The following is a 22,046-nucleotide window of genomic DNA, read 5'->3' as shown; positions in this document are numbered from 1 at the left end:
ACAACCACTATAGCAGATAAAAATGATTTCTCAAACTGCCAATTTTTCTGAATGTAATTTGTGCCCCAGCTTTGGATAGTCATGATGAGACTGTGGGCATAAGTAGATTGTACTGTTTGCAAATAATGAGATTAGTGCATACAAGGGTCTTTCACTACATATGAGATCATGGTTCACCTTTACATTCTTTATTCAGAGATTTGGAATAAACCTGCTCTATAGAAACATAGTTGATAATTCTTTTCACATGATTTCTTTAAAAATTCTGTTGCAGAGTCACTTGTTTGTGTGCTCAGTTTGAAGCTGTGTTACAGCATGGTCTGAGGAGGAGCCGAGGATTAGCATTAACAGCAGCAGCGATCAAACAGGCAGCAGGTTTCTCCAGTAAAACTGAAACAGGTAATTCGTTAATCGTAACTATTCTATTTTAAACAGTTGATAAGTGCAAGCAAGTGATATAATTTCTAATGGAAGTTTTAAAGTTTTAAGCAATGCACCAAACCGTAGACTGTTGGTAGCATACTTAATACTTGGACTCTCATTAAGCAGTGAAAATGGTTATTGCTTTCTTAATCTAGTTTAACTTTCATACCCAGTTTCTCTAGAAATTTTGGTGTTTGGAAATCTGCACTTCCTACAGTTTCATCATGAATAGTATCATTGGCAAATTTCTTTTGAATTCTGGAAGGGATAAACATTGTGTAATTGTGCTGTTTTTACTACGACATTTTCATTCTTAACCTTGTCGTACTCGGTTCTTTAACTGCCATAATCAGGTATGTTTAACTTCTAAGTACTGATGTAATTTTAAAAACAAAACTTACATTACCTATATTGGTTGGGTTGTTTTTTATTACTTTTTCCACATTTAAAGAAAAGATTCCTTTATTGTTGTTGCCTTCTCTTCACCTTGTTTCCCTTGTTTTTTTATCAAAAGTATATGAAGGTGTTTTCATCAGTTTCATTGTGAAGTTTGACATACAGTATCTTTTTTCTTGAACAGAGTACACATAAAGAAGTTTCTTTTTGGCTTTTGAAACTCTCTCAAGTGTAACATGTAACACAGAGGGGTTTTGGGTTTTGCTTTTTTTTAAATATATTTAGTAATACTCGAATTGTTAGTACTTTTTCATCTCCAGCCATAACTTCCAGTTGCATCAGACAATTGCATATAATGGATATTACATTAACACAAAATGTGTAGTTTGATATAACAGTGTTTTTAAATTGCTGTAACAACAGACTTGCTTCCTGTGGATGACAGGATGAAATGTTGGGTCTGTGTGCTGACTTCCCTGCTAATGGGTTAAAGCCTCCAGACTTAGCTTTTTTGGGGGGCTAAAATAGCTATGCTTTTAGAGAAGTTGGTGAGTTTCCCATGTTTGCCTCTTTTACTTAGTAATGGGCAAGACTCGCCACTTTGCGGACTCTAAATGAACAAGTAAGAAAAATCCAGCTGTTCATACAATCTTTACGGATTTTTTGACTCTTCTGTATGCTTTTTTCTCCTTTGTGTGTGTTTGTAATTGGGGATTAGATACTCTGTGGTCTCTTTCAGCCTCTGGGTAGTTTCCATCCCTTTAATGGGTAGTGATTTGGTTATCTGCTTTTTATCCCCCCAGCTTGCAATTGAGAGTCTTATGCTTTGGTGCAAAGACTGTTCTCCCCTGCTATGCTCTCTCTGATTTATGCAAATAGTGTGTCTTTAAATTTTAAGACATTACGTATAATTCTTATGATTTCTCTCTTGTCTGTTAGTAACATCACGGGTGTATGAGATTTTTGGTCCTGTCTTTTAGTGGTCCAATGTACAAAGGTGCGTCTCTGATACTTGGGAACTTAGTAACATTTAGCTGTATGTTCATGTATATGTGTGTCTTATTTGGGGGCTTGTCAGTAGATGATGTAGAGAGGAGAAAGTCGGGAAAGTTATCTATGGTTGGGGAACGGAAGAAGGAAGAAAACATAATTTTTACTCCTTAAGGAGCTTAAGCAATATATGGAAGTTCAAGAACAAAAACGTGACTGCTTTGCCGCAAATTGAATGCTGTACAATGACTAACAAGAGAAGCTTTTTTTTTTTTAATAGAAATTACTGGATTCCATTGCATTTATCTTTGTGAATTACAGTGTTGTTTTTTTTCCTTTTTTCTGAAAGCAGTTGCAAAGTACTTCTATATTTTTATCACTTTATCAGGCAAATAAGTCTGGTATGATTTATATTCCGTTCTGTCTAACATAATCACAGGTGTCATTTTTTTCTTTAACATAGTGGAATACTGCTGTTTAGGTTATACATTCAGGCTTTGACAATTGAAAAATAAAATTGTTCAGCAGTGGTTTTTATTTGAAATTTACAGATACTTCATCACAAACTGTACTTTCAAATGGCTGTAAACAATGTAGCATCACTTTGCATCTAGGAGCTTCAGTGTTTTACTTTGTTTTTCTTAAATGAAAATAAAAGTTTTAAATAAAAACTCCAGTAGTGGTTCTTTGGAACTATGACTTAAAAATGCTATTTAAAATATTTACATTTTTTTAATATATATTGAAGTAAACAAATTCCTAACATCAGTTATGTGATTTGGTATCAATTGATGGCATGGTCATTACAGGTGTAAGCTGCTCCTTTAATTTTATATTAGGCAATCTAAACAAAACCAGCAAACAATAAAACTGTATTTTATCTTTAGTTTGTAACAATATGGGGGCCTCTTCATTTAACTCCGGTTCAGGTTATGTGAGAATACTGATGCAGTATTCACTGCAAATTATTAGGACAATGTTGTTTAAAGATTCTAAATAGATCAACTCTTCCATTGCCTCTGGCTGCTCTTTCTACTGTTGTATTAGAGGTTCCAGACTTGCTGAAATCTTTCTGTCAGTAATAGCAGTAATAGCTCATAGCAGTGTTTTTTCTGCACTCAATCATAGGCTAATTCAAGTTGGAAGGGTTCTCAGGAGGTCTGCAGTCCTACAAAGATCATCTGTGAGGTTGAACGAGGTTGCTCAGGGCTTTATCCATTTGGATCTTGAAAACCTCCACAGGCTGCACAACCTCTTTGGTCAACCATGTTCCAATATTTGACTGTCCTCATGATGAAAGAGTTTTTCCGTATATATAGTCTGAGCCTCTCTTGTTTTAACTTATGCCTGTTGTCTGCTGTGCTCCTGCTATATGCTGATGTGAAGAGCCTAAATCAGTCGTCTTGATGACTTCCTTGTAGGTACTGGTGGGCTGCTATTAGGAGTCTGTCCTTCCCCTAAACCTTCTCTTCTCCATGCTGAAGCAAAATTTTGTCTTTGTTGCTTTTTTTTTTTTTTTAGTAGTTCTGGTGCTGCATGTTGCTATAGATTAATGTATATGCTTTGATGCTGTAACTGTAGGATAGTATTATCCGTTTACAGACAAGTAAACTGTGGCAGAATTACAGATGTGGCTTGTTTGCAGCCTCATGGCACATCAATACCAAAAATGGGAATGTATTTTGAAATTGTTGCTAAGTCACAATATGTTTATAGTTTTACTACTTTGCATATCATAGGTTGCTTATAAATAGTAGGACATTGTAGAGTAATGCTGAGGGCTAATATGGTAAAATTATTAGTTGCTGTGGTTCGAAATGAAAATGATAGACTAAGGCTTATGGAATATAAACTTAATTTAATGATACTCTCAATTAAAAGCAAAAAAACTAGTATTTCCAACTATAGCAAAGAATGTCCTACTATGAGACACTCGTGACAAATATGAAACTGTTCTTTAATTACTTGACAGAACAGACACTGAAATGCACAATGGCTGCAGTGTAAATTGTTTTCTTTACTTTTTTTTTTTGCATAAGAAGGCACTGAACCTGACTTCAGACTGATCTCTATGCTCTCAGCTTGAGACATGACTGCTCTTTGGTGCTGATTAATGATTGGTGGTATTGCAGTTATTGGAACTGTGATATTATTCAAATTAAATAAACTGTTTTCACAATATTTGGGTAAATTGCATAACATCAGTGTCTTCTCTGCCTACGGTACAATTGTACAAATTGTATTTTACTGAAATGAAAATGATCTTACCTTTGAATAACAAGTATTGGATTATTTGCTATGAAAAATAATATCAACAGTTTGGACTTGGATTTTCATTTAATGCTACTCTCAAGAGAACTTAGTCATTTGAAACTGCCACTTACATTACTATTTTTATAAAGTATGTAATGGAGGGACTTAGAGAGTCGAATGCTCTTACTTTATTTCTATTGTATAGATTTTGATTAAAAACTGATGATAATCCAAATTTTGAAGCTTTTCAAAATCCTTGATATCTGTAAATAATTAGAATGCCAAGAAACATTGAGTTTCATTCTCAGCACAAGGGGAAATCTGCTTATTTTCTCTATTCCTGTAATATTTTCAATTCCTACTTTAGTATTGTTTTGAGCTTTAGGAAAATGGAAAAATGAATTTTATTGGTCACAAGAAACAATGAAATAATTAAATCACTGTTGTCTTGATACAAATCTGGCATTTTAAGGAATGCTTTTTTTAACATATACATGCGCTCTATTTTTTAAATGAAGATCAAATAAGTTGAAGCCAAAGGAGTAGGACATATGAATGCTCTTGTATGTTCAGTGGACCTCCTTATTGTTTGCATGTTAATGTGCCTATTAGGTCCTAGTCCAGCAAAGTATACCTTTAGTTTTGCATCCTACATTGTCAGTTCAATGGTTCCTGTGTTTTGCTCATTTTTCTGATTTAGAAGAGCTCTGGGTTATTCTTGCATAGCTGTCAGACCTATTTGACAAAACTTCTAGTAATGAGTCTAACCTGCTTGTTATGTGTTTAGGTTTCTAAAATTATATTATAAACTTTGCTAATCTAATGCTGTATTTGGCTTTCAGCAGAGGTTAATAAAAAACACCATGCCCTCAAATGAGCATAATTCACCAAAAGAAGTCATAAGCTGTAGTGAAAACCTATTCAAAATCTCACTGCATGCTCTTTATTTAGCAGAGAGAAAGAGAAGCGTCATGGATGGCTTTTTCTTAAAATTCTTACTACATTTAAAAAGATCTAGAAAAGTGATAAGCAAGGAGTGGCAGGATCAATCTGTTTTCTCTCTCATGTGATTTTTTTTTTCTGCGTCTTTGAGGAAACTTTTTACCCGTCTTTAAACATCTGCTTTATGCTGCCTACATGATCAAAAGCCAGCATAATATTTGAGGTGATAGTGCACCATTCACTTACACAATAGAATTATTTTCCCTATTTTGTTAACTGAAAACAAATATTGAGCAAAGGCATTCATTAAACTGTCAAAAGGAGTACCTGAATGTCTTCCTTGAGAGATTGATGTGTGTTAAATTTTTTTTTGTAATGCTTGTGTTTCTCAGATTTTTTTTCGCTTAAAAATATCCTATTTGCCTTAAATTCAGTCTCTTAATATGTTACTAACTTTATAGATTAACAGCTTTCAAAGTTCTAGTTATTCAAGCAATTCTATTTATAACAAATCAAAGCCACATGAACATTATTGTTAATGTTATATTTTAAGATACTTTCAAGCAGTATGTATTTGATGCAACATTAATGACTAATGATTGCCAAACTATACCATATAGTAATGATTCAAGTCTTACAGATGAATTATCTGATGTTTGGTTGTTCTTTTCACCCTGAGAAAACGGTAAGAGGTGAATTGTGATAAATATGTCCTTAAAATATGTTCTTATTCAGTTGAGAAACAGGAATATGTAAAATACTAGGTGTTTTATTGTGCTTTTACAATTACTGGTGTAGATTTCTGTAACCTCTAATTGAGAAGTTTGAGGTAACTACAAAAAACCTTTTTCTCAATATTTGGGGACAGAGCAAGGAAAGTATTTTAGTGGAAAGGGGTATTGTTGCCTTTTAAATGTAACTTTTGTTTTTTAAAGTAACATGAATTTGTCACTTGCACGTCTGCAAATTCTGGAGCTACCCATTCCTTTGGACCTAGCTTCTAATATTTCACAGTCAGCAGTAAGATAGAGTTCTAAAGAGTTTTTTTCCTTTGCATAATATATTCCCAGCTGAACATGTGAAGCTGTTCTATGGATGAAATACTAGCTTAAATGTGCTTTTAAATGTGAATTCGATTAAAAAATGTAAGATAGAATCCTTTAATGTGTGTGTGTGGCTTTTTCAATGAAGTGAAAAGTTCTAAGTGCTTAAATAGGCCAAGTTCTGTAGAAATAAATAACCTATTTAACTGGAGAGTTATACGAAGATGGTAAATGATTCACCTTTGTTCAAAGTTATATACTATTACTTGTTTTATAAAAATTGCATGTAAATGCATTCAGATATGAGCTTAGCATTTTTTGGGTGGGTTTTTAATTTTTTTTATTTTTTTTTTTTCTTTTATTCCAGAGCCAGTGTTTTGGTACTATGTGAAAGAAGTTCTGAATAAACATGAACTGCAGCGCTTTTACTCTCTGAAAACAATTACTACAGATATTGGTAGAGGTCGGGCTTGGTTGCGCTGTGCATTAAATGAACATTCCCTGGAAAGATATGTTCATATGCTGCTTGCAGATAAGAATCGACTCAGGTACTGTATTTGATATCTTTGTAATGCAGGAAATGTATTGACAAATGAAATACTGAGATTAAAAAAACCAACCAACTAACTAAAAAACACAGCTGTAATAATACACCATATTAGTAGCTATGCTAGTGAAGCCACTTAACCTCATACTTTTGTTTTGTTCATTTTTTAAATTTTGGCAGCCATTAAGATAGTGGCTTGTGCCTGTATCAACATGTGACGTGAAACTGGCTTCATTCTAGCACGTGAGAATATATGCTTCTACCATCATCTTCATCTCCATCCTCTTTCCTAACTCCCTTCCCTATTCTTTCAACAGTTTTCCTCTCTGAGACCTTGACACCATGCTTTGAGGTGTTCCTCTCATTGCATTAAAATAGTACATCATTGCAGCCTTGATCTTATCAATTAATCAGTGGTAATTGCCTGTTACCTTTTGGAGATGCTCATCCTGTAATTGAAAAGCTCCAGCAGCCTAGTAATACGTAGCTACTACCGCAGATCACTTGGAGGTGGTTTTGTACCAGTTTGTGAACCTTCTTGTTACAGAGTTACTGAGGATAACTTACTATGCGTTGTGAAATCCTAAGGTACTTTGGATGTGCAAAATGCACTTAAGTTCATACTTAACTGAGTCCTACCTTTTTCCTCATCCATCTTCACTCCTTTTCTTTTTGAAAATTCGGGGTATTTTCCTTTTTTATCAATAACTGTTAAGCTTGATGAAGTCCAGTGGATTCAGCAGAAAGGCATTCTTTCCATTTGCATCAGTTAATGCATGTACTGGATAAGATTATTGCCAGAACTGAGCTCGTTAGTACCTCCTTTTCATTTTTAATCTGTTGCAGTCCTTATAGCTTTCTTGCAAGACAGATTTTGATATGAAATCAAGTAAAGATGAATGACACAACAAAGGAAAAAAAATCTGAACACTGTTGTGAGGAAATTAGTGACTTGGATTGCTGTGTCACTAATTACTCTCATGCTTGTAGCAATACTTGCGCAGTATCAGGATTTTCAGCATTCTCTGCATTGTACATGAAATATTATTTCTAAAAAGGCTTATTCGAGAATATTTAAGATTTAAATGTTATCCAAATTCAAAGGGGGTTTATGGAATCAGTTTACATCCCCAATTCTTATCTGTTTTGGAGACTTTTAAATGAATCTGTCAAAATTGTTTAATATAGGTTGAGGGTTTTCTTGCTATCTGGTTTTATGTTTAGTTAACTGAATGCCAATAATAAAAATAGAGCATCCTGCTGCTAAAAAGAACCAGGTTTAGACAACTAAATTCATGTGTTCACAGTGAAATTCATGTTAACTTTTTTTTCTTACATCCAAATTCCTGGTTGACTCTAACTATTTAGGGTAACTGATGTGGTTTTGGATATTGGAACAGGTCACTGAATCATAGAATAAAAGAATGGCTTGGGTTAGAAGGGACCTTTAAAGATCGTCTAGTCCAACTCCCCTGCTGTGGGCAGGTACATCTTTCCCTAGATCAGGTTGCTCAAGATGAAGTGGATCTTTTTGTTTGTTTTCATGCATTCTAATATTTTATAAAATGGCTTGGTAATTATGGTCAACCATAGTTATTTAAAAACTTATATATGCAGTATAGCAATGGTGGCTGCTGATGTAGTATGAACCTCCTTGCCCTGAGTGGCTTTTTTCCCATTAAAAAAATGCAGAGCTAAAACTGAAAGTAAAATACTATTTAGCATGTCTTTGATAACTGTTCAGACAGTTCTACATATTCCAGGGCTTCAGGGAGTTACTGTGACTTTGATCCATTGGTGTACTCATACTTCTTTTTCAGAGTTTTTATGTCTTTTAAAGTGGAATATATGTTAATATAGGACTGCATATTCTTTTTTTTTCTTTTTTTTTTTTCCCTTTCAAATTATAGTGTCTTCTATGAAGACTGGTCTTTTATGATGGATGAAGAACGTTCTAGTATGATCCCTACGATGGCAGCTGGTAAGACTTTCTCTTAAATGCTACTGTTCTTGGAAAACTATTTCATTTGGGGATGTTGTATCTGTTTCTGATAGTGAGGAGCTTCTCTAACATACTCTTCGCTTATGTGGAGAATGCGTGTCAGATACACATTCAGGGTGGATAGTCAAGGTATTATGCCAATTTATACTATGAATTGATGAACTGTTAAAACACTGGATCTGGCCTTCCTAACAGTTCAAAAGTCCTTCACATAAATTTTCTAACTCTTCATTAGTCAAGGCTAACTTTTTTTTAAAAGCTAGTGCAATTTAGAGAAAACAAAATGGGTTATTCCTGACTAGAAAAGAGCAATGATAGACTTTTATAGTCAGACCCAAATTATAGGTAAATACATGGGAGGAGAGTAAGAGTAAGGAATGATAACAGATAATTTACTTTTCTAGAGTTTGACCACAGAAGTGATGTATTATTACCTTTTACACCCCTTTTCTCAGATACATGGTCACATGCTTCGTTCTGCAAGATAAAAACTCACAGGAATTTTTGTTAATAGAATATAGGAACCAACAAATATTAAAGTTGCAGTGAAATGGGTTTAAATAAAAGGTTATAACTAAATAATTCACAGTACTTGCTGCTTATTTAATGCACAGCTGAACAGCCATCAAGATAAATTCAGAACTGATTGCATCAGTTTGAATATTGTCTAAAAAAGAATGAATGGTACATGAAAGAATAAGAATTCATGCATGGAGAACTGTGAGAAATTTTTTTGGAAAAGTTTTACGTGTCATAGCTTTATTAATCCTTAGGTTCTATCTTCATAACTTTTGTATGAAGTACATACCGGTTTTTGGTCTTTTTTTCCTCTTTCTTTTATCTGAAGGTCTGAACTCCATTCTTTTTGCAATCAACATTGATAATAAGGATTTAAATGGGCAGAGCAAATGCACACCCACCGTGTCTGATTTGTTAAAGGAATCGACACAAAATGTAACCTCATTATTGAAAGAATCCACTCAAGGTGTTAGCAGCCTTCTTAGAGAGATAACTGCATCATCTGCTGTCTCGATTCTAATAAAACCTGATCAAGACACTGACCCACTTCCTGTTCTCTCAAAGAACGTAAATGCTGGTAAGCGTTTTTGCAATGTTAATGTCATTCAGAAACTTATAAAATATGCGAGTGTGTTTAAATAATTTTTTCAATTAAATTTGATGCACTATTATGGAACAAAAACCTTAAAAATAAGTCCACTACACGTACAAACTAGTTGAGAGTGAAATAAAAAGTATGACATTTTTTAGAAATACTGGTGTGAATACTGGATGATAAATGTGTATTTTAGCTTTCTTGTATCACGGTGAGAGGGAAGTTAAACTATCTTATTGGTAAAGTGCTTTGCTTGCAACCTGAATTTCAATTTCTTATTCATAAGATTGCCTTGCAGTTTCTGATGTAATGATTTTTCTTTTCTAATGTGTTTTCTTTTGGCACTTTATCAGTCAGAAATACACTGCCATATATCTGTTGTCATATATCAGATAAAAATCTTAGCTTGTAATCTCCTTCAAGCAGCGCCCATGTTTACAGTCTGAATTCCTATATGAAGTAGGTAATTACCACACATGAAAATTTACTCATACGCTCTTTTTACCTTTAAATGTGTTAGTGTTGCAACCAGTTTGTAGGACGTTAGTTACTAACAAAGACCCAAAGTCTTAATCTCTTTATAATTTGAAATTAATCAAGCAAAATGTGGTATTCATTATACATTTTCAGTTCCAAAAATAGCAAAGGAATATTCTACCATCTTTATTTCCAGAAGTTGAGGTGAAAGAATGTTTTGCTTTGTAAAGGTACAAAACTGCAGGAAGATTCTGGGATTTATGTGTTTTTCAATTAAGAAACAAGGTTTGAGCTTAGGCTTTAGATTGTTTTGGTTATGAGAAAAAGGAAAAACAAACATGTGGATGCTATCTAGTAGGAATAGAAATTGAGATAAAATCTATTTTTTATTGCCATTTAAAATAGACTTTGTCTCAAAACACGGTTTTCAAAACAGACTGGTGGTAAAGCTTTTGTTGTTTAGCACTTTAAATGATATTAAAATAGTAGGTGCTACTTGACTTGGAATAACTTTGTTAGTATGGAATAGGCTTGCAAGATTAAATAAGAGAATAACTGACCATATACTGCACATGATTCTACAACATAATGTACATTATGTGTACAGCACATGTGTATAGAGTACATGTAATGTACAACTTAAAATAAAATGTCACTAAAAAAAATGGGTTTGTTCAAATGCCATTATATGTTGAATGTTAGAGCAAGTCAGATGTTTTCATTAAAGTCTATGTTCTTTGCTGGAATTCTGTTTGCATCCAGAATGGGTTTTAACATCCCCTTACTCTTAAAAGTATGTTAATGTGTTTTATGGATATATAACAGCTGGACTTGAATTAAACAAAACTTAGTCCCAATGTGGTTTGTCTTGATGAGTAAATTTCTGATACTTAGACTGCTTCAACTTTTCAAGATCATTTAGCCTCATGTGCACATCGGAATCAGTGAGAATAACTAATAATTTAAAAATAAGTGCTGTCACTGCATAGATGTGATGTAATCAGAGAGGATTTCAGTGTATTTCTAGTCCAAGAGCTAATTAGCTGAGGGAGTTTAATTTCTTTTAAATTAAACTTTTCCAAGTTTAATTTCTTTTTCTGAAAACTGACTGCTCAATTTCCAGAATATAGACAAAACTAACTTTATTTGATTGCAAGTTGTGGATTTTGTGTGTGTTGTGAGTTTGTTCTTTTTAATTTTTTCTCCCCAGAAGTGTTTCATGTTTTCTCTGTTGTACAGACATACTCTGCAATATACACTAGCCATATTCCATAGGAGAAAGTGACGGGAAGGCTAACTTTTTATCTTAAATTTCATGTTATAAGTTTTTTGAACTTTTTTTTTTCCAGTTCCAATTGAATACTGTTATGAATGCACCTCCAAAATATCTTCTAAAATCTGAATCATGTAAGGCATATAAAATAAAGATGGTAGTTAAAGATTTAAAAGCTCATGTGTATGGGAAGATAATGAAATGCCTTGTAGATCTAAATGGTTTTTTCTTTACTAAACTCATTTAGTACATGAGGTCTTTTTAAGAAAAAAGCAAGTGTATTACATTGTTTCTCTTTTCTAAACTATGTAAACCTTTATGTTGCCACTAGATTTGAAATATAAAAAAGATCGAAAAAAGAAGAAGAGAGTGACAAATATTATCTCATTTGATGAAGAGGAAGATGAGCAAAATTTGGGGGATGCCATGAAGACTCTGATTGCAGGAGAAAGTTCAGAAGAGAGTGTAGACAGATCTTCAGTTTTTGTATTACCCTCATCTGAAAGCACTCTCGGAAAAAATTTGAATGGGAATGAAAGTAACCATTCGTGGAAGAGCAATTCAGTATTAATGAATGGAGAGTATGAATACCAGAAATTAGATGTGAAGAGCATTGATGATGAAGATGTGGATGAGGATGAGCTGTATGGAAAAACGTTAGGAAATAAAGGCATAGAAGGTGAAACTGAAGCTTGTGAAAAGTAAGTGATATTGCAGGAGCCAGTGGTAAATTTTCCATGCTTCCACCCCTTCCTTCATGGGTACTGGCAAATTTATGTAACTAACTGAACTCTAGGTTTTCTCTCTCTCCCCTGGCCCCCCCCCTCTTTTTTTTTTCCTTTTCTATTGTTTAAACCATTTGGGCCACCGTGGTGATGGTATTTTGCTTCTAAGTTCTGCTGAAAACCAAAATTTTGAGATTTCAGACTTGTTCTCCTTGAAGTTCTCAGTTGTTGAAATTATTGCATGGTATAGCCAGGCTATAATTCTGACCTATTTGAAGTTTCCTTATTCTTAGTATGATATCAACTCTATTTTGGCTTCACAGTAAAACTACATATTTTAAACAGTGTAAGCCTGTTATCATCAGAGTAGATAGTTAGACAAGACAAGACAAAACTGAGAGAAAAAGAATAATTTTAGATACTAATATGCCCTCTTTATTTCTGAAATAGAAATCCCTTTGCAGAAAAAGAGGCAAGTACTGCTTGTCTCATCTGCTTTGGAATGGTCTGATCTTTAATGAATTTATGTATGTCTGAACCAGGAAATTGGCAGGCAGATTGAAATTAAGATTTTTCTTGCAGTGGTATCTCTGAAACAAATACAAGCATTGTGAACATGAATATTGACTGTATAACTAGGTTGTTTTGTTTTTTTGTTTTAAATCTAGGCCTCATGAAATAGGCACATGCAATTCTCAGATATGCAGTTGGACTCCTCTGCAGGTCCTGAATGATGACTCAGATGTTCTATTTCCTGTCAGTGCTGTTGGCTCTTACTCCCAAACAGGTAGGTATTTTATTTCCAGCAAACTTTATAACAGAATTTTTAACATGGGACAATGGTAAGAAATAAGGGGATTGTAAGGGCATAGGAGATACTGCACAAGTGGGATGGGAGGTTCAATTAAAATTCATTCTAGATCTGAATCAGAATTCTCCATTTGAGTAGATATTTAGTAGAGGAGGATTTATCAATGTCAGAATAAGCCAGAGTTTTGCTGGGATTAAGCTGTGGTCCTGTATGGTATTTTATTAATGTTTAGGATGGTTGAATAGAAAGTATGCTTATTCATTTTCTAGATATCACTAAGCTGGAAGACACTGCAAGTGTGTTTGAGAATTTGAATTCAAATTAATCTTGACAGTTTGGAGAAAGTATCAAATATTGGATGCAGTTCAATAGAAGCTGTTATCTGTTTATATACAGGATGAGGAATGATTGGCTAGGAAGTACTTCTTCAGAAAAGGATATGGGAATCATAGAATGGTTTAGGTTGGAAGGGATCTTCAAAGATCATGTAGTCCAATCCCCCTGCCATGGGCAGAGACACCTTCCACCACACCAGGTTGCCCAAAGCCCTGACCAACCGACCTTGAATACTTCCAGTGATGGGGCATCCACAACTTTTCTGGGCAACCTGTTCCACTGCCTCACCGTCCTCATTGTAAAAAAAATTTCTTCCTTATAGCCAATCTAAATCTACCCTCTTTCAGTAGGCCATAGTAAAAAGTCTCTCTCCATCTTTCTTATAAGCCCTCTTTACATACAGAAAGGCCGGAATAAGGTCTGCCTGGAGCCTTCTCTTCTCTGGGCTGAACAACCCCAACTCAGCCTTTCTTCGTAGGAGAGGTGTTCCAGCCCTCTGATCATTTTTGTGGCCCTCCTCTGGACCCACTCTAACAGGTCCATGCCTTTCTTGTACTGTGGACCCCAGAACTGAACGCAATACTCAGGGTGGGGTCTCACAGAAGCGAAATAGAGGGGGAGAATCACCTCCGTCAACCTGCTTGACATGCTTCATTTTATGCAGCCCAGGATAAGATTTGCTTTCTGGGCTGCGAGCACTGATTGCCAGCTCATATCTAATTTTTCATCCACCAGTATCCTCAAGTCGCTTTCTGCAGGAGACCCACTATAGTGGTTCATAAGTTGATAGTGAATTAGCAGTGCCGTGCTTCTGCAGTAAAAGCACACTTCATACAGACATGCATAAATGAAAGTGTCATTTGTAAATTTACGCTCAGTTGGCTCTGATGTGGCCTTGGCTGCTGTATTGTATGCAGTTTGGGGTACTGCACTTCAAGAATGTTGTGGACTGTTTGGAGAAGATCTTGAAGCAAGCATGAAAATGGTCAAAGGTATGGAAAAGAAGACCTGGTGCTTTTCCAGTATCTGTATTGGTACCAAAAACAAACAAAAAACTTCCACTGCCCCCCAAGCTCTCCCCCCACTCCCCTCCACTCTCCCCAAGTTAATATTTTGCTAGCTTTTTATAAAACATCGCTTTTATAAAACTGGGTATGTATTCTCATTTCAGTGACCACTTAAAAACTTATCAGTGGCATTCAAATAATGTTTTAATTGTAAAATATTTCATTTTTTTTGCATATACATTATATGTGCCAAGAGTTTAAATGGACCGTTAATTGAAGGCTTGTGAAAAAGTAATTCATATCTGTAAGTTCAGTGATAAATACAATGTGAATCATAAAATAATGCTGTACTGCCCTCTGCTGTATTTTAAGACATGTACCTCTTAAGAAATGCCAGTGGTTCAAAAAATGTAGAAAGTACATTTTCATTTTTTTTCTTGTGCTCCCACATTTTTCAATTTATGAAGGAATGGATTTAGGAAACGTTATGTAGTTTGTGGCATAGTGTTCTCTTAAATTTTATACAGAAACTGTTAGAAAAAGTCCATAGGTTTGTAAGTGTTTGCTCATTGCAACAGATTGAAATCTGGAATACAAGTAAATGTTCCTGTTTATGGGGGCGGGGGTTGGTGGTGGAATGGGAGCTCGCATTTGAGCTGTGGGAGTTAGTAGCCAGTCAGACGTCACAAGGCATCAGGAGCTAGAACTAGGGGTTTGTAGCTGAAATCAAGTCAGGAGACCAAGCCAAGGCTTAGTACTGGAGACAGATGATCAGAGAGGCCAACAATAACTGTAAGAGAGGCTTACTTTTGTTAAGGAGATACCGAAGACACTTGTTTCATCTTGCTTCATCTCAGAACTATTTTGAAGACAACACTCAGACTACTAGAGATGATCAACAACACGCCCCTTCAGACGCTTTCTGGCACAGTGTACAGATATTTTCAGTTCTCCTCCTGCCCCTCTTTGTCTTTGTGGTAAACCCTATGTTCCAGCATGCAAGCCAGAACGCATACGGCATTGGGCTGGTGAAAGGAATCTTCATCAGTTATAGGAAACAGCATCACAGATTCTGCTGTCTGATTTCGTGACTTCAACTTTCCATGCTGTCACTGGGCCCTTCTGAACAGTCCTGAACTGACAGAGTGTGCAGGCAGTGTTCACTAAAGGGCCCATCATGTAACCCAAATGTCAGCCAGTTAGGGAGAGTGATACACATGGGTTTGGTCACCCTCTCCCCAGCCATAATGACAATTTGATGAGATTCAGAGCTGCATTAGGCAGTTGTTTGCTTGACTTTGGAAGTTACAATTTTGCTAGATGAATGATATCAGAGGGAACACGGGTTAGCTTTTTCTGAGGGCAATTCAGCCCAGTAACTGGCAAGCTCATTATTATTATGACAATGTTTTTGCTAAAATGTGCTTAATGAGCTCTTGTAAAATATATATTTAACCCAATATTTTGGTTTATAGGTCTTAATACAGATAAATAACAAGACATATATATTTGAAATAGATTACAGCATAATCTATAGTGTTGTATGTTTTAGTCTGTTGCAGCACTGCAGGGATATGTCAGGGCGTATCATATCTCCATGTACCTAGAGATGAGAAAGCCTGAGTCAAAATTCAGTTGCTTGGAACAAAAATGGAGTATGCATTTTTGGAACTGAGCTTCAGTAAACTCTACAGCTTAAAAAATGAACTTTCTCCTCCATAGTCATTCTGACATTCTAATTCCCATTAACTTTTTTTCTAGAATTCCTGCTGTTTAAATTCTGTTTTAGTCCATGATTTTAGGATTGTTCTATGGTAACTTTGTAATCCTTACATAGTGAGATGCAGAAAACATCAATAAAATGTGATTTTTGTTTCTTTCCACCTGAACTACCTTAATGACAGGCCCAGTGATGTGTATATTTTGATTCTGACAATTGTGGATCTGTGGACAGATACATATTATCAATGCTTTTTAAAAAATAGCTCATCTGTCTGATTCCTGATGTTTGGTATGTAGGCATAAGGAGCCAGAGAAAAGCCATGGTGCTCTGTTGGGAATGCATAAAGGACTGGTGTCTTTGCAAGGTTTCATGTTCTGGGGACTAACCACACATTCTTTTTCTGCAAGTCATGAACAGATTTGTAATGAGTATCAGATGCCATGTGGTGGTTAAACTCCTGGGGCTTGCAAAAATAACTTCAGTAAGATGTCTTTCTATAGCTTAGCAACATTGTTATCACTATAAAATGTACCTCTAAATTATAATTTAGGAATTGTGCAATACTAATTTTTTTCTAAACTGATGGCTGTGTTGCTAAGGGACTTTACAGACCTGCTGGCATTCAGGCTGAATGTGCAGAAGCCAGCGTTGGAGAAAGAATTTAAAGTGTTTAAAAGCTTTAGTAAAGATGAGTATTTCTAGTTAAAAATGTAACTACCTTCCTTCTGGTTTTGATTATATTTTATTTTATTTTTTAAGTACTGTTAACTGAAGAAAGCTAATGCTTGTGCATTCTACTTTAGATAACTTGGAGAATGGAGAGGGCCATGAACATGTTCATGCAGTAGAACTGGTTCCAAGAAGATCTGATCTTCCTTACAGGCACGTGTCAAATATGTTTTTCTTAAAAGAAAAAAATCTTCACCCTGTAGCTGCCAAGTTATTATTGTTACCTAATGCATATCTACTCAGTACTGGAAAACAAACTGTTCATCAGGTACTTTTGCAAATATTTGGAAAGACAAATGCAAAAGCCTACACTTCCCTTTTTGCATGGTTTCATATCTTGAACTTTTCCTAATTATCTTGAAGAAGTCACGTAGTCACGTCAAATAACAGGCAGACTTAGCCTCCTGGTTTTGAAAATAAGTTTTATGTTGGTTTTTATGTTATTTTTTCACTGTACTCTCCATGGCCTGTTGATTTGAATCTTTTTGTGTGTATTCTTAAATAACACTCACAACAATACATTAAAGGATAATTAAACATAATTGATTGAATTGGGTGAATATGATGACAATTGTAGTTTCTGGAATGCTTTTTTCCTAAGATTTGAATTCAGGATTTTGTTTTCAGTTATTGATGCTATTGTACTTTTATGACTAGAGTGGAAGTCAGTCCTCCAGCTCAAGTGAATACTTTAAGCAGTATGTTGCCTTCAGCCACTGTGCCAGAATCCATGACAATTAGTAAGTACTTCCTTGATGTATCTAGAATTAACTTTGAAAGTCCTATAACTCTTCATTTCTATTTTTGTTTGAGTAAGATCTGTTTAGAGAGGCATACAGCACTTCATTTCTGATATGCTGGCCACATTAGAAATGACTGCTCTAAAATGATTTTTGAATTGGCAGATCACAGGTATGGTTCATTGCAACTGGTATGACATTAGCTCCTCCTTCCACAGAGAAGCTAATGTCATCCTTATACTAGATGTGCCTTCAGTAGTTAAATGAACAATAATGATTTAATTTGATTAACATCTTTAAATCTCTGCAAGCTCTGAAAACACTATTGGTTGGTTCTGATGTGGTCTTACTTATTTTGCCTGCTTTCATTAATACCTAGTCGGAAAAAAACCCAAACAAACCCGGAACTCTTTCTATGTACACTTAGTCTGTGGTTTTGATATGGAAATCTGCTCCAAGCATAAATATGGGCTTTCATAAGCAAAAACTTTAGTTGGGATTAAGGTGGAGGACAGTCATATTTTCAGTGGTGTTAAGAGTTGAGCTGGACAGGATAAAATAGCCTTTGCTGTAGAAAGAGATTAGTAGAAGTACAGGCAGTTTGTTTACTCCATCTTTAAGCTTTTTTCTTCACATAAACTTTTAGAACAAAGACTTAGTTCTTAAATTGACTAGCTGTCTAAACATGTAAGCCCGTATAGTTTTATTTTCCTCGCTGTACAGACAGTTTTGTAGCTGAACTGGTGATATGGCTTTGTTCCTAAAGCTCTGAGGTGTGTGTTTGTCTGTTTCTTTTTACAAACACGTACAAATTTTTAATTATGACATTTGGGAAGTTAGAAGTGATGCAGCCAAGATTCTTTTCTGAAATTGATTTCTGAAATCATCAATGAATGAACCCTTAAGATATTGTAATCTCATGTTCTAATGTCACGTTCAAATGATATCTGTGTCAATGTATGTTAAAGGAGGCAGACTATGCATTTTCGCTGGGTACTGTTTCAGGCGCTGGCATGGGTCTGCTAACTGAGCTTTACAAAGCTGAAAAATCCTTTCTTACGAAGTACTTTACGAAGTGGGAAACTAGTTTGAGACTTTTAAGTGACATAATTGAAGGTGTAGATGGAGTTACTGTTTATAGTTACTGTGATACTTTGGTCACTGGATATTCTCTGCTCATGTTATTACTGCAATATTCTTTCATTCTTACATTTTTATTTTATTTTTCAGTAATAGAATTTTAATGGAAAACTTTCTGATTTTATTGCGCACTATTGATTTTATTGTTTCGTAGGTGTATTAGGTACCAGCAGGGGCCGCAATTGGTCTTCTTCCGTTGCTTAGTTAGTTCCTATGTGTAGTTAAGGCAGCTATAAAATAGAAAGTAAATCTTGGTATTTTCAATTCTTGGTACTTAGCAATTTGTAAATGAAATGAACCACAGGATCAACAGAAGCATACACGCTGTGTGAGCCTACACAGGCAGGACGCAGGAACAACCACAAAACCATGGATGAAATGCAAAGAGTAAATTTATTTTCGTTACCTCACGAACTAGGGGATCCCCGAAGCAGCACCCAGGCAGAGGCACACAAGTGGGAATGCAGGCACTGCAGAGCTCGGTCCTTGCTAGAGGATCACCGAATCTGCTGGTTTTGCCTGTATATCAGGGATTCACGCGGGCGTAGTTTACACTGTGCTTTGATCTTTCCCACAGGAGGGCAGGAATCTCAAGCATGTTCGATGGAGTGCCTCTGAGTCTATCACAGGCCTATGTTATCGAAACAAAGATGTTCTACTTGTCCAACACACAAGGCCAAACAACAATTAGTATGATATATGTGTTTTTTGACACCCCAGCTGCAAGTCACTTGAGCGTATTTACAATCCTCCTTGCCAATCTTCCGTTATTTTCCCCCACACACTATCATTAGTTTCCCATTTCAGAGAAGGTTTTAGTGGAAGGAGGGGGGGAAGCATGTCAAAACAATCTATATAAAGAACACTTAGTAAATAATTTAATTATCATTATAATCAAAATTTAGCTGACTATACATATAAGTTAATACCTTTATAATAGCTGATCCCAGATACATTCAATAAAAATGCTTTTTTTCAAGTTTGTTGTTATTGATTGTAGATTCTCCATACAGGAAGAATTCAGTGCTATGACAAAGCCAGACACTGAAGCTCTTTTTCTTTATTGCAATTAGCAGAAGAATTATTAAATGGTGAGGCTTATAGCTTGGTTGCATAGCAACTAATTCTAACACATCAGACAAGAAAAATGGAATGCAGTAGTGCAGTGAGAAAAGCTGTGCGGTCTCCAGTAACTGGATTTCTGTGCTTTTTACTTCTGAAGACAAAGCCTGCGATGAATTTTTTTTTAATCTGTTCTTTTCCTGCTTCCTTTCCAATTTACTAGTATCGTACTAACCTTTTCTCGGTTCTTTTGATATGCAGGCTACAAAATTATGTTATGAGAAGCTGTAATTTAAAATCTCTGCCATTTTGAATGATTATCCTGTATTTATGTACCATGCATTTGTAAGGTATAGGTTAACTTGGCAGCAGATACTCTCAAAAAAATACTAATACCACTCGAGAAATCCTAATCCATAGAGTTAGAGTTTCGCTATGTATGTTAGACATCATTTCAAAACTTGCCCTACTTTACAGACCATTATGTCTTATAACCAATTTTATAAAGAATTGTTTGTCAGAAGTTTTATATTTATGCGCCTATTCCATTATGTCATTTTCCAGTTTTTAAAAAATTGTATTTATCTTGTCATATTTGAATCACAAAAAACTTTGTCTGCTCCAATTATTGTCATTGGAAGATTATATTTTCAGCATTGTTTTACACCAGAAAAATCTGTCCTACCAGGACAAGTCTTCCTATTTTGTTTTTGCGGTGGAAAAAAAGGAAGTTCCAAAACTTTCATTTTAGAAGGATGCTACTTGTGTCCTTCTTTACAAGGTTCTTTGATTTTAGTGCTATTTTTAGTAAATAATTGGGAACTTAGTTTTTCCACTATAATTTTCCTCAGTTTTTAAAGTTGGGCTTAACCACAAAGGTTAGCAAAGGTTGTAGTTTGTACATTATTCCATATTTTTTCATATATTCTTGAGAAAGCCGCCAGTTTTTCATGATCACTGGAGAACTTTACTGAATAATCAAACCTACATATTATATTTTTATCCTGGCTGTGTAAGTAAATAAGGTGTATGTTTTTGTACTTTTTCTGTCCTCTAAATAACTTCTGACCTGTTCTGTAAATCGGTTTGCACCGGTCACTGACAGGTACTAAATTCTTGTGACTTCTCTGAAAGCTGTGCTTTCAGAGGGCATATAAATTTCATACTGAGAAAAAAGCTGCAGTTCATCTTACGGGCTTTTTTTGGTCAGGACCCTTTCTATAGTAGGCCAACACTGTATTGTCTAATTAGTTTCCTACTAAAATTTGCCCCATTAATAGTGACATGACAGGATAATATTTACAAGATTATGGAGCACTAAATAAAGCCTTAATAGCCAATGTTCATGCAGGCAGCTTGTCTTTAAAGGTCAGACTTCTGATTTAAGATGTAACTAGTCTGCTGGAAGTTTTATTTGTCTCTGAAAATATCTGTGTAAATTTGCACTCAGGAGAATAAAAAAATCATTCCTGTAGACTGCTCCCAGCCCACCCTGATATTCTATCTGCAGGATTGCAGAGGAGTGCTGCATGACCTTGTGTACACTGAGAGATGATTTCACTTACAGCTCATTCTTCATAACAGGTGATTGCAAATCATACTTATCCAATCTTTGGCTAAACAGCAGAAGAGTTGTGAAACTTATGGCTTTTCTGGAGGTTGCTGGGAAATTGACAGGTGTTTCTTAAAGCATGGCACTTTTTTTATACATTTCATGCTCTGAATGTGACCTTGTAAAAGCTTTATAGAAGCTAGATTTTGCATGTGATATGCAAGTGAATTAAAAAATGTTTTAGAGCAAATATTTGCTTTATTAGTAATTAGGCACTACAGATTAATTTCAACAATAAAAGATAATTTTTGGTGGTTTAAAAAGTTAGGTTTAATATGAAAAATTTAATTAGCACATTCCTTGATTTTTATGTTATCTTTTTTTACTGATAAAGAAAGACCTGGTTTGGAATTACTGGTTTGCACATGGGAATACTTTTTTTAAGAAGTTGTTGCAAAAATATCTCTTAAGATTACATAATTTGAAAGACTTCACTAGTTATCTTATTATATCTGTCTTTATGAAACTCTGATTATCACTTGAATTTTAGATATGTTGGTGTTGAATGCTGGTGCTTGATAACAGTAGTGTATCTCTTTCGTCTCTTAACGTTACTTTACAGAATGTAGATGACATATCAAGCACAAAGCAGTTCAGAAGTAGGACATAAACATCAAACAATCTTTTGAAGTGGGTATACTTGGCCATCCTCCCACTGTTTTATTAAAAACCAACCAACCAACCAAAAAAAAAAAAGAAGA

The 22,046-nt window shown here is 35.1% G+C and overlaps 1 protein-coding gene across 8 annotated transcripts in view; it reads left to right on the top strand.

Moving 5' to 3' along the window:
• SNX29 (sorting nexin 29) overlaps positions 1-22,046 on the top strand; it is a 145,236-nt gene that overhangs the window by 9,867 nt on the left and 113,323 nt on the right. For 6 of the 8 annotated variants that reach the window (XR_012676093.1, XR_012676094.1, XM_075165042.1 and 3 more), the window contains exons 4-12: positions 275-399; positions 6,415-6,595; positions 8,505-8,575; positions 9,444-9,692; positions 11,792-12,161; positions 12,854-12,972; positions 14,250-14,324; positions 16,866-16,944; positions 17,449-17,531. Coding sequence is in view for 6 of the 8 variants with exons in the window: in XM_075165042.1 (XP_075021143.1) it covers positions 275-399; positions 6,415-6,595; positions 8,505-8,575; positions 9,444-9,692; positions 11,792-12,161; positions 12,854-12,972; positions 14,250-14,324; positions 16,866-16,944; positions 17,449-17,531 (1,352 nt within the window). In the remaining 2 variants the exon portion in view is untranslated. The remainder of the gene's footprint in view (positions 1-274; positions 400-6,414; positions 6,596-8,504; positions 8,576-9,443; positions 9,693-11,791; positions 12,162-12,853; positions 12,973-14,249; positions 14,325-16,865; positions 16,945-17,448; positions 17,532-22,046) is intronic. The other 2 variants (XM_075165043.1, XM_075165046.1) reach the window with 2 other exon arrangements.

This window comes from Calonectris borealis, chromosome 16 (assembly GCF_964195595.1).
Source record: "Calonectris borealis chromosome 16, bCalBor7.hap1.2, whole genome shotgun sequence".
Classification (NCBI taxonomy): Eukaryota; Metazoa; Chordata; class Aves; order Procellariiformes; family Procellariidae; genus Calonectris; species Calonectris borealis.
This window is presented reverse-complemented; position numbering and strand designations above follow the sequence as displayed.